Here is a 12523-nt window from a genome sequence, read left to right as displayed (position 1 = left end):
TCCCAATTCCCAGAGCTAGAATGGTTCTTCCATGAAAGATCCATTTGGGTTAGCTGTTCCAGTAGCTAAGAATATGTCCTGCAGGTTGTAATAGGAGCTTCAAGCCAGCAGAAGGATAGCACATGTGGAGTAGTTAAGGAAACATACAGGGCCCTGCCTAAATATTTGACCTAGAGCTGCCACTGACTCTTGATGTTCTCAGTCCTGAGTCAGTAAAGATTCTCTTTTGTGGATTGGAGAATTCAAAATTCATATACTTTCAGTGACAAGTGTTTCAGTGGGCGAAGAGGCAAAGGGGAACTCTTAACATATTTCCCAAGTGACTTGCATTTCCATTTGGGAGCTAACTGACTTCTGGGATACTCTTGAAAACCAGTACATGGGTGAGAAGATTCCAGGCACACCTGAAAGGAATCTTTACTGTGCAAAGTTGACTAAGTCCTTGGCCAAACAGCAGAAGCCAGGGGAATAGAATACCAACTGTGTCCACTGCTTGGACAGCTGGAGGAGTGGCTTCATTGTCAGAGTGCTCAGGCCTCTGAAAAGAATCCCAGAGAAGAAGCTGTAGAAAGGCATCGGAGCAGCAGGGAACAAGTGGGGAAACCATGAAATGCACAGGCTGTGGATTAGACTTGCTGTATGAAATGCAGTCCCAAGACCCTTAGGAGACTTTGAGCCCAAATGAGAATTCAAAGACCTGGAGTCTATAAAATATCTGCCCAGCTTCCATGCTTCCAGAAACTAAATGTTGGTGGGGTTTGCATACAACATAGGTGCTGTAGTACACACACACACGCACACATACGAACGCCTCACTCCCACACATACAGGATCAATACTCTGTCTCATGTAGACTGGCATTAAGCTATCCAACAGTGCAATTATTTAACTAAGATGTGCAGTATTATGAAATTAAAGCTCTAGAAAACCTTCCTTACACATTTTAAAGCCTCACTTCCTTTTCCTTCATGTCATGGTTTGATCATTTTTGGTCAGTATTTCATGCCACTCTCCTTAGTGAGATTCAAATATGGGAGAAAGACCCAAAATGAGGAACACATGCATTTTAGAAGTGCACATGGCTAAAATGGATATGGGGTTCATGTCCTGAAAAGTAATGTTTCCTGTAACCTTAGTTTCTTCTTCGAGTGCTTGTACATTTCCATTCCGATGCAAGTATTCGCCCGCCCCAAACACAGTTGCTGGAATTTTTTTCCCTAATGTGATATCCATCAGGTCAGCTCTGGTGCCTCCTGGTGCTGCACACTCATAGCACCAGAATAAAGAGCCCTGCTGACCTTGCACCCCCTCAGTTCCTTCTTTCCGCCCATGACGGTTGCTGGGTCTCCTCTGGTTGCTTCAGCAAACTTCCCAGTGGTTTTTCACTGTCTTTCTAGTGTAAATAGTTAATCAGTTGCTTGTAGTTAGTCAGTTTTTAGTTATATTAGTGTTGGACCCTTCCCCGATCAGTTAGCAAAGTTCGTCCGTCCCCTGGTGGCATGCCTCGGCCACGGAGCTTCAAGCCTTATGCTTCCTGTGGCAAGTTGATGCTATTGAGCAACCCGCACTGAAGCTTTCTCAAGTTCTTAGGAGAGACTCATAGGAAGGACTGCTGCCAGATCTGTAAGAACTTCAAACCTTGCACAAAAAAGCACCAGGAAGCGAGATTGAAGGTCCTTCTCGGGGAGGACGTTCTGAGACCTGCTTCAGAGCTAAATTCCTTGGACTCAATACCAAGTAACTCAGCGTCAGTTCGGAGCGCTCCTCCCACCAAGCGGAAGTCTCGACACCAGTACCCAGCTCCAGTGCTTAAGAAAAAAGAAGAAGCAACTGGAGAGAACTTGGGGAGGGAAAGCTCAGTGGTTTGAGCATTGGCCTGCTAAACCCAGGGTTGTGAGTTCAATCCTTGAGGGGGCCATTTAGGGATTTGGGGCAAAAATCTGGGGATTGGTCCTGCTTTGAGCAGGGGGTTGGACTAGATGACCTCCTGAGGTCCCTTCCAGCCCTGATATTCTATGAATTCCCAGCACCAAAATTGGCCAGACATGGAGACCAGTACAGAATGAGATCCATGCCAAGCCACTCTTCTACCTCAACACCTGGTTCTAGCACCTACACAATCTCCGCTGACTCTGGTTCTGGAGGAACCAACCTTAGGCAGGCAACGTGGCTCCAGCATGTTTATGGTGCCATCAACTCCTGAAGCATTTGCAGCAGCTAAGGACCTCCTTTCATTGCTAGTGCCTCCATCTTTGGCAGTGCAGGAGTCAGCGTTACCAGTGCCATGGAGCAGCAGAGAGCCGTCTTCTCCTAGGTACCAGGACTATTTTCCAGGGGAAAACCCTCCTTGAAGCCTCATCACTGGCTTCACTGCTGCAGCACTGACCTCCGCCACCAACGGGGTCCACACTGCCCTGGTCGCATCATTGAGACTCCTCGTCATCATAGTTGGAAATGAGGTCATTCTCTTTTTGCTCTTACAGCCTCCCACACTACTCCCTGAGGCACTCGTACTCCTCTATGGCCCCAAATTCAGGGGTGCCACCAAGTGCATTGCCCTTCTGAAATCCATGGGGGCCAGTGCCCATGCAGTGGCCCTTCCAGAATCCATGGGGGTTCCCCCCAGCCCAGGGCTCTCTCTCAAGATGCTCTGAGAGCAGAGCACCACTAGTGCCTTTCCAGAAGGCTCCTGATCTGAACTCCGGTACTGAGCCTGGTACCGAACTTCAAGAGGAGGCCCCATGGGTCCGGGGAAAAATGGAGGGAGAGGTGGAGGCTCCCCAGTCGGTGCTGGCTTCCGCCTACTCCTCCCTGGATGAGGCTGTGGTGACAGCTGGTGTGTCTCCTCCCCAGGATAATCACAAAGCTCCCCAGGTGGCCTCAAAGCGAGTGGCCTCAAATCTGAGCATCCAGGCACATGGCTGTAGGCCACTCAATGAAGCCATCATGAACCCAGTTAAGGTGTTGTGATAGACCCCCACATCCCTTTCTCCCATCTACGTGGCAACGTGTACGAAGCGGCATTATTTCATGCCAGAGGAGGGTTACGAGTTCTTACACTCACACTCCCCTCCAGGATCCCTGGTAATGTCAACTGCTAGTGAAAGAGATTGCCAAGGGCAGTCGGGAGCAATGCGTAAAGTGAAGGACCTCAAAAAACTAGACTTGTTTGGCAGAAAGGTGTATACTACGGGAGGGCTGCAACTTCGCATAGCAAAGCAGCAGATAGTACTGGGCTGCTATGACTTTAATATGTGCGATGCCATGCAAAAGTTTAAAGACTGGCTGCCTCAAGAAGCCAGAAAGGAGTTCTCTTCACTGGTCAATGAAGGAAAAACAGTAGCAAGGGCCTCCTTACAGGCAGCCGTGGACGCTCTGACTCTGCAGCCAGATCCATGGCCTTACCTGTAACCATGTATAGGAGCTCATGGTTGCAGTCATCTGGGTTTCCTCAGAAGGTTCAGCATCTCCCCTTTGAAGAATCTCGCTTTTCTCAGAGCAAACTTGATGCTAAATTCCTACGGATTCCAGGGCAACCTTGACATCCCTGGGATTGTATACCCCAGCGGCTTCTAGGAAACATTACAGACCCCAGCAGGCTGGCAAGTACTTTGCCCCATCAGCCCGGGAGGACCCACAGAGAAGAAAGAACGGGGGGTTAGGCACAGGCCTCCTCTGCCAGCTTTCACCTCAGGTCCAATGCAAGTTGCCCCCAGGCACTCAGGAAACTCAAAGCACTCCTTTTGTCAGGATGCTCGAGATTGACATCCCAGTCCCTGTGATACTGGATCCAGTTACCCCTCTGTTTTTGGACTGCGTCTCCCATTTCTTCAGTGCCTGGGCCTGCATCACTTTGGACCGCTGGGTATTGAACTCAAAAATGGGATACACCCTCCAGTTTGTGTATATGTCACCTTCCCTCCCTCCCTCCCTCCCTATCTCTCTTCAGGAACCATTCTCACAAGCAACTATTAATACAAGAAGTCCAGTCTCTCCTTTGGGTGGAAGCCATAGAAAAGGTTCCACAAAACTTAAGAGGAAAGGGATTCTACTCGCATTATTTCCTGATTCTGAAAGCCAAGGGTGGTCTCAGACCTATTCTAGACCTGTGCCGCCTCTGCCGCTACCTCAAGAACTTAAAGTTCTGCCCAGTCTCCCTGGCTTCCATCATTCCATCTCTGAATCTAGGGGATTGGTATGCCACCCTTGATTTAAAAGATGAATGCTTTCACATATCAATTTTCCAAGGCCATAGAAGGTTCCTCAGATTCATCATAAACCAGGTATGTTACCAGTTCGCTTTGGCATCCATTCAGCCTGTCAGCTACTCCGTGAGTCTTCACCAAATGCAAAGTACACATCTTCCCATATCTCAATGACTGGGTTGTCAAAGGCCAGTCCAGGACTCAGATGGAATCCAATATCCTCATCATCCAATCATACTTCCAGGCCCTAGACCTGCTAATAAACACACAAAAGTCCACTCTCTTCCTGATTTGAGGATAGAGTTCATCGGTGCAGTTCTTGATTCCATTCAGGCCAAAGCCTTGCTCCCAGGAGACCAGTTTTGGGAGCTCGTGACCCTGAGAAGGTCCCTCAAGGCCCATTTGATTATGACAACACAGAGCTGTCTGAGTCTTCTGGGCCATGTCATCACATATCATGCAACACACAAGGCTGCGTCTCAGTTCTCTTTAAGTGTGGCTGGCCATGGTTTATTCACCTGCCCATCAGCATCTGGACTCAGTTCTCATCATACCTTCTTAAGTCCTCATCTCCCTGGAGCAGAGGCTGGACCACTGCATGGTCTGTATGGGTGTACCCTTTTTGCGGGCCAACTTTCGATGTCTTTGCTCTCGAATGCATCATCATTGGGATGGGGAGCCCATTTGGAGTCCCTCAGGACTCAGGGCCTCTGGTCCTCAGAAAAGATTTCTCTCCATATCAACGTCAGAGAGCTCAGGGTGGTCCGCCTACCCTGCCAGGCATTCCTACCTCACATTGTAAACAAGGTCATTTTGGTTCTCGCAGACAACCTGATAGCTATGTTCTACCTCAACAGGCAAGGTGGAACATGCTCTTCCCCTCTGTGTCAGGAAGCAATTCATCTGTGGGAGTTCTGCATAGCACGTTCAATCCATCTCAAGGCTTCTCACCTCCTGGGAGCACAGAACCAGCTGGTGAATTGCCTCAGCAGGTCCTTTTCCGCTCACCATGAACGGTCCCTTTGGCTGGACATTGCAAGGATCATTTTCCAGCAGTGGGGAATTCCCCCATTAGACCTACCCAGATCAACAGGAAATGTCACTAGTGTCATAAACAGATAGTTAAAGGTTAATGTCTCTTTCACCTGTAAAGGGTTAACAAACAGTGAACCTGGAACACCTGACCAGAGGACCAATCGGGAGACAAGATACTTTCAAATCTCGGTGGAGGGAAGTCTTTGTTTGTGTGTTCTTTCTTTGTCCGTGTTCTGTCTGGGTTCTGAGAGGGACCAGACATGTAAGCAGATTCCTCCAATCTTTCTGAAAAAATCTCTTCTGTTCTAATTTTAGTAAGTACCAGGAAAAAGGCGAGTTTAGTCTTTTGATTGTTTTCTGCATTTGCAAATGTGTATTTTGCTGGAAGTATTTTAAATTGTATTTTTGCTAGGGGGAGGCTTCTCTCTGGTGTCTATAAGCTGAAAGACCCTGTAATATACCATGCTGAATTTACACAGATGATCTTTACTCTTTCTTTCTTTTATTAAAAGTTTTCTTTATAAAAGACCCGATTGATTTTCCCCTTGTTAGGGCTCAAAGGAACTAAGTCTGTACTCACCAGGGAATTGGTGGGAGAAGGGAAGGAGGAGTGGGGGAGGAAAGGTGAATTTCCTCTGTGTTTTAGATTCACAGAGCTTGAATCTGTCTATCTCTCCAGGATAGCCCAGGGAGGGAAAGCCTGGGAGAGGGAGAGAAGGGAGAGAAAAAACCTGATTTCTCTGTGTTGTGATTCAAGGAGTTTGAATCACGGTGATCTCCTAGTGTACCCAGGGCGGGAAAGATCTGGGAGGAAGAAAGGAGGGGGAAGGGAAATGGTTTATTCCCCTTTGTTGTGAGACTCAAAGAATTTGGGTCTTGGGATCCCCAGGGGAGTTTTTTGGGGGGACCAGAGTGCCCCAAACACTATATTTTTGGGTGGTGGCAGCCTATCAGATCTAAGCTGGTAATTAAGCTTAGAGGAATTCATGCTGGTACCCCATCTTTTGGACTCTAAGGTTCAGATTGGGGAATTATACCATAACAACCACTTCTGCTCACTGCAAGGCCACAGCCTGGGGTCTCTCATGGATAGTTTCCTGTTACCGTGGACAGATCACCTGTGTTACACCTTTCATCTTATCCCACTAGTGTATGAGATTCTGATGAAGGTCATTCTCATAGCCCCAGCATGGCCAAGGAAACATTGGGTTGCCACCTTGTTAGGCCTCTCGGCAGAGGCCCCTCTCCTGCTTCCTTTGTATCTGGATCTGCTCTCCCAAAACCACAATCGGCTACTCAAATCAAACCTCAGCTCCCTCCATCTGATAGCTTGGAAGTTCTATGGCTGAATCCAGAGGAGCAGGCATGCTTGGAGCAAGTCTGTGAGGTCCTGCTGGGCAGTAGGAAACCCTCCACCAGGACCACTTACTTTGCAATTCTCCATCTGGTCTTCCCAACATGGAGTTCTGCCCTTGTGTTCCTCTTTGCAGCTTATTTTGGTGTACCTGTTACATCTGAAATAACAAAATGTGGCTATTTCTTCAGTTAAGGTCCACCTCACAGTGATTTTGGCCTTCCATCCCCCAGGCAACAAGAAGTCTGTCTTCTTGCATGAGATGGTTATTCTTTTCCTTGAAGGCCTAGAGAGGTTGCACCCCAGGTTAGGGATCCCATTTCTTCCTGCGACCTGAACCTTGTCTTATCAAGGCTTACAGGTCCCCCATTTGAGCCACTGGCAACGTGCTCATTAGTTCACCTCTCCTGGAAAGTAGCCCTTTTAGTGGCCATCACCTCGGCCAGATGGATTTCAGAGATTCGTGTCCTCATGTCAGAGCCCCAGTATATGATTTTCTTTAAGAATAAGGTGCAGATGCATCCGCACCCGGCTTTCCTCCCAAAGTGGTTTTGCAATTTCACTGCAGTCAAGCAATCTTCCTTCTGTGTTCTTCACAAAACCGCATTCAAATAGGGAGGAGCAACCTCTACACTTTATATGTTAGACTGGCCCTGACATTCTGTATACAAAGGACCAAGCCATTCCGTAGATCTGCTCAGCTATTCATAGTAGTAGAGGATTCTCAACTCACTGTGCCATCACCCAGCAGGCCAGAGACAATGCCAGCTTTGCCCGAGCAGTATTGCAGTCAGCATGTTAATGAACTCTGAATCCACCTCTTATGCAACTGCTTGGGAGTCACCTACATTGGAATGGACATGTGCAAGCACTTGCAGAAGAAAAAGCGCTTACTAACCTTTCTGTAACTGTTGTTCTTCGAGATGTGTTGCACATGTCCATTCCAAGACATGCCCCCATTCCTCTTTAGTCAGAGTCAGCTGTTAAAGAAAGAATTGAGGGGGCACAGGGTCAATGTACTGGTACTATATGTATGCAGCACCAGGGGGCACCAGAGCTGACCCAATGGACACCACTAGGGGGAAAAATTCTAGCAACTGTGCTTGGGGCATGCACACACCTACACTGGAATGGACATGTGCAACACATCTCAAAGAACAAGAGTTATAGAAAGGTTAGTAACCATTTTTTCATGGTTCTGCTTGTTTTGATGCAAATAATTCTCAGTAGGAAAAGGTGACAGAAGGATTGTTTGGTAAGGAAATAAATTTGCATCTGAAAAAATATTGATTTATTTGTGAGATTCCTAGAAGAGAAGACCCCACACAAAGATTTTGAAGCAAATGATGGAGTAAATACCGTATCACAATATATATATAATCATGCAAACAGTAGCAAATATGGAGGGAGGGCAAGAGGATACATTTTCCTGGCTAGCAAAATACTCACCATCTGAAGCCAGGGAATAGGAGTTCAGAAGGATATGAAATGGGGAATTTCCTGGTTGACAAAGATAAACTATTGAACGTGTGGAGTACGCATTGTACTGGGTTGACTTCTGCTCCCATTGAAATCAATAGGCAAAACACTTATTTGCTTCAGTGGGAGCAAAACTCGTTCTAAGGAGGTATAGGTCAGACGATCTGATTAATCTAGTTACAGGCACAGTTAGATAATCCCATCTATGCAGCAAACTCACCATGCTAAAGCCCCATTACAGCCTGACAGTTGTGTTACAGATGTGCTAGAAACCCACATGTTTAGGAATCGTGTTTACCGTGTTTTGCATTGAATCAGTCACACTACCTGCTATTACCTTTTTAAAACCTCAGTAAAAACCGATAGTGGAGAGAAGAGGTCCTTAGTTTTGTATATTTGTACCATCCAGACTAATGCACTTGCACTGAAGAGGTAGTAAAATGGGGAAGTGCAAATGGAAGGATATCAATAGGCCTCTGCTTCATTTGCTCAGAAAGCTCAATCGCACAATGTATGTGGCCATCGCACCCAGCAGTTCTCTTTCGACCAATCTAATCAAAGACCTCAGGGATCAAAACCCTAGTTGTTTACGATACTAGATGGGAAGGAAGCTCTCCCTTCAGCTGCGTTTATCTATGCAGATTATTGAAAACCTGCGACCCTGATGACTGGCAAGGGTTGTTAAACCTTTTGCTTAAATCCTAGATGAAAGAATTTGTTATTCGGAGAGGCAGAGATGAGAACAAGTGGTGTAAATTTGTACCACATTGGCGTACACGGGGAGAGAGGAAGTGCTTTTGCCAATAATTTTACAAGCTGTGGGACAGATTCACCACTGGTTTAAGGAAATGCAATGCCTGAAGACAGTGGAGTTGCACCCACTTACGCTAGCCACTGATTTGGCCCCATGCAGTCCCTGTCTATTCAACTGCAAAGTAGCTGGAGAGGAATAAAGGCTCATAATAAAAGTATAAGCCCTTCCCCACCCAGTCAGAATTAAATTATCTCTTCTGACATAGAGTTTGAGCCATATACTGTAATCTCACAGCACAAAAAAGCAATTAAATGTTGCCAATGACATGTTCTTGTCTCTGCACATTGATATGAGACTAGGCCGTATTACAGTTTAAAGTAGTCAGCACATATACTTTAAGAGAAAGCGGAAATGTCTCTTCAAAAAAGTGAAGCATCTCCAGGGGCTAGGAAATTGGAGTGACCAATGGGCAAATTAAAAAAAGTGCCATTACAATCTTTTTAAATTAAATGTTAGAATCCTTCTGAGTGGCAGTAAATTCTTGGGATGATGAATTAAAACACTTGAATGCCCCGAATATGATTTAAGAAATAAAGTTAAGGAGTTACGGGTTTTGGTGTGGCATTTATGGATTTAGATGAATGCTAAAATGTGGAGTGAATATCATGAAAACATTGCCTGACAGTACAGTGTATAAGTCTGGGAATTGTCTCCCAAAGTAAGGAGTGGAACATCCTGTGGGACAATTGGAGCTAATCTGGACAAATCTATCACATATACTGGACTAAATGATGCCTTCAGTTGCACCCTTCTGGTCACTGGGTTGCCTGGATCAAACTGAGGGCGGGATTAGACCCGCTGTAGAGAACGATCTTAGATTGGCCAGGGGTGGAGAATACACTGGGATAGAGGGCCGCATCCCTAATTCCCACGATTGTTGGTGTTCGATTGAAATGGCAGTCACACCGTTTAATTCTCATGTCTGTCGTGCAGGAGATGTAGCCATTGTATGAGCTTTTGCTTTGTGTAGCTGGCTCATAAATTTTTGTGTGTTCAAATTGCCTTTGTAGTTATTCTTGCAAATTGTTCAGCTGCCACGTTTAACCAGAACAAGGAGAAACACATTTAAACCTCTCTTACGAAATAATAATCCTTGGCCCTTCTCTAGCACCTTCCATCTGAGAATCTCAAAGCACTTTACAAACCTGAATGTATTAAGGGTCACAGCTCCCATGTGAGGTGCGGGTCAGTATCATTATCCCCAGGTGGAGAGACCGAGACCCGGAGAGATGAAGTGATTTGACCAAGGCCAGCCAGGAGGTGAGTGCTAGAAAACAAGAATGAAACACATTTTCTAGTTCCCAGCCCTGTGCTCAGAGAGCAACTGTAGCTGAGTGGTTAGAACATGTGTCTGGGAGCAAGGGAGAGTTGGGTTGTCTTCCTGACTCTTCCAGCGACTTGCTGTGTGACCTTGGACAAGTCATTAAAGTCCAGATTTTAAAAGTTATTTAGGCATTGCTGTGCTCAGTGATGCAACGCCAAACAGATTTAAGAGCCTGCATCTCATTTCAAAAGGGAGTTAGGCACACTTAGGAGCCAAAATCCCATTGACAGTTGATGGAATTTAGATGCCTACATTCCTAACTCACTTCTGAACATGAGATATAGTCTTCTGAGTCAGTTAGAGTTTGGAATGCTGAGCCCAGCAGTGCGTAAATACCTTTAAAAATCTGGGCTGAATCTCTTTCGCTCTCTGTTTAATTGGGGATAATGATCGTCCCCTTTGTAAAGCATTTTGAGATCTATGGATGAAAAGTATTGTTTATGTCCCAAGTTTTGTATTATTATTAACAAAACCATTCTTCCTCCCCCAGATCATGTCTCCAGAGATTCCAGACAGACCTGGAACTAGCCTATTCCAGAGAGCCTCACTGAACTGAGCTTAATTTGTTAAAAAAAAAAAAAAATTGTCTGTTTATTTGTTTATGTTTCTCTCTCTCTCTGGTACTGGGCAGGTGAGAAGCCCCACCAATGCAGCATCTGTTGGCGCTCCTTCTCCTTAAAGGATTACCTAATCAAACACATGGTGACGCACACCGGCGTGAGGGCCTACCAGTGCAGCATCTGCAACAAGCGCTTCACCCAGAAGAGCTCCCTCAACGTGCACATGCGCCTCCACCGGGGGGAGAAGTCCTACGAGTGCTACATCTGCAAGAAGAAGTTCTCCCACAAGACCCTTCTGGAGAGGCACGTGGCTCTGCATAGTGCCACCAACGGCACCACCGGCGCAGCAGGCACCGGCACCAGGCCTGTCCCTGCCGGGGTGGTGGCCTGCACGGAGGGGACCACATACGTCTGCTCTGTCTGTCCAGCTAAGTTTGACCAAATCGAGCATTTCAACGACCACATGAGGATGCATGTGTCAGACGGATAAGTAGAATCTCTGTCTCTTTGTTATGAACAAAAAAAAATAGAAACAACAACAAAAAAGCTATGGCACTAGAATTTAAGAAATGTTTTTGTTTCCTTTTTACCTTTTTCTTTCTTCCTTTTTTTCTTTACTTTTAGTTTTGTTGTTTTTGTACTACATGAAGAACTGTTTTTTGCCTGCTGGTACATTACATTTCCGGAGGCTGGGTGAATAATAGTTTTCCCGACCTCCTTTGGATGGTGGCCTTAAGGCCAGGTAGTGCTTCAGGAGCTCCACTGGTTGGATCTCTAGCTACTGGCCTCTAAATACAACCCTTCTTTACTACAAAAAAAACCAAACAAAAAAATAACAAAAAAAATCATTTTTTTTTCTCACTTGTGAAGAGCACTACAAAAAAACAAAACAAGAGTATATTACGAAATCTACAAGGCCTACTGTCATTTTACGTACACCGCTTGCAGTGTTTCAATGGACGTAATTCACAATTCTGACCGCTCTCGGACTTCACAGTATCCAGTTAGAACTGTGGAATATATCACTACTGGTTGAACAGCAACCAGACGAAACAAGGCCCTGCTGGTTTCCACCATTTGTCTGCTTTATCTTTCTCTCTCTCTCTCTCTCTCACACACACACACACACACACTCACTCACTCACTCACTCACTCACTCACTCTAAAAGGGCTGAGGAGAGGGCAAGGGAGTTTGGGTTGGATGGTGCGGTGTCCCTTCAGGATCAGGAATAAGAATCACACTTTCTCCTCCTGGATTCTGCTCCATCCCATGCTCTTAAGCTCACCCACTCGTCCTGCTTTCCCCTCACCACAAACACCACCTTTCAGCAGACACCAGGAAGATTCAGACAACAAGCAACGGTGGCTTTCTTTTGTAATTTATTCAGTGTCTTCGCTGAGCCCAGAGCCTCAGCACAATCAAGAGGGACTTTCACGGAAGGCAAACAGAAACACAGAGGAAAAACAAACATAGAGGTTTGCAACCTGCGAATCAAGGTACAAGAGAAGGATTCGTTCCCACAATCTTTGCAAAAAACAAAAAAAAAAAGTTACATCAGGATTTATTCTTGTGGAAGAAAGAGGAATAGAGGGTGGGTGGGAGGGGCTAATTAAAAAAATAAGAGTTCTTGGGACTTTTTTAATTGAAAATTTTATAGAGGGGCAAAAGTGACGTTTACCAGATAGAATGCTGATTTTTTTAAATATATTTACAACAGTATTTGTGTAAAAAAAAAACAAACAAAAAAAGTG

The 12523-nt window shown here is 45.8% G+C and overlaps 1 protein-coding gene across 6 annotated transcripts in view; it reads left to right on the top strand.

Moving 5' to 3' along the window:
* ZBTB20 (zinc finger and BTB domain containing 20) overlaps positions 1 to 11355 on the top strand; it is a 626502-nt gene extending 615147 nt beyond the window's left edge. For all 6 annotated transcript variants that reach the window (XM_030533280.1, XM_030533289.1, XM_030533273.1 and 3 more), the window contains one exon: positions 10843 to 11355. In XM_030533280.1, the coding sequence (XP_030389140.1) occupies positions 10843 to 11261 (419 nt within the window). In that variant the 3' untranslated portion in view covers positions 11262 to 11355. The remainder of the gene's footprint in view (positions 1 to 10842) is intronic.
* The last annotated feature ends 1168 nt before the right edge of the window (positions 11356 to 12523 follow it).

Source organism: Gopherus evgoodei, chromosome 1 (genome assembly GCF_007399415.2).
Source record: "Gopherus evgoodei ecotype Sinaloan lineage chromosome 1, rGopEvg1_v1.p, whole genome shotgun sequence".
Taxonomy (NCBI): domain Eukaryota; kingdom Metazoa; phylum Chordata; order Testudines; family Testudinidae; genus Gopherus; species Gopherus evgoodei.
Note: the sequence above shows the minus strand (reverse complement) of the source record. Positions and strands in the feature narration are given on the sequence as shown.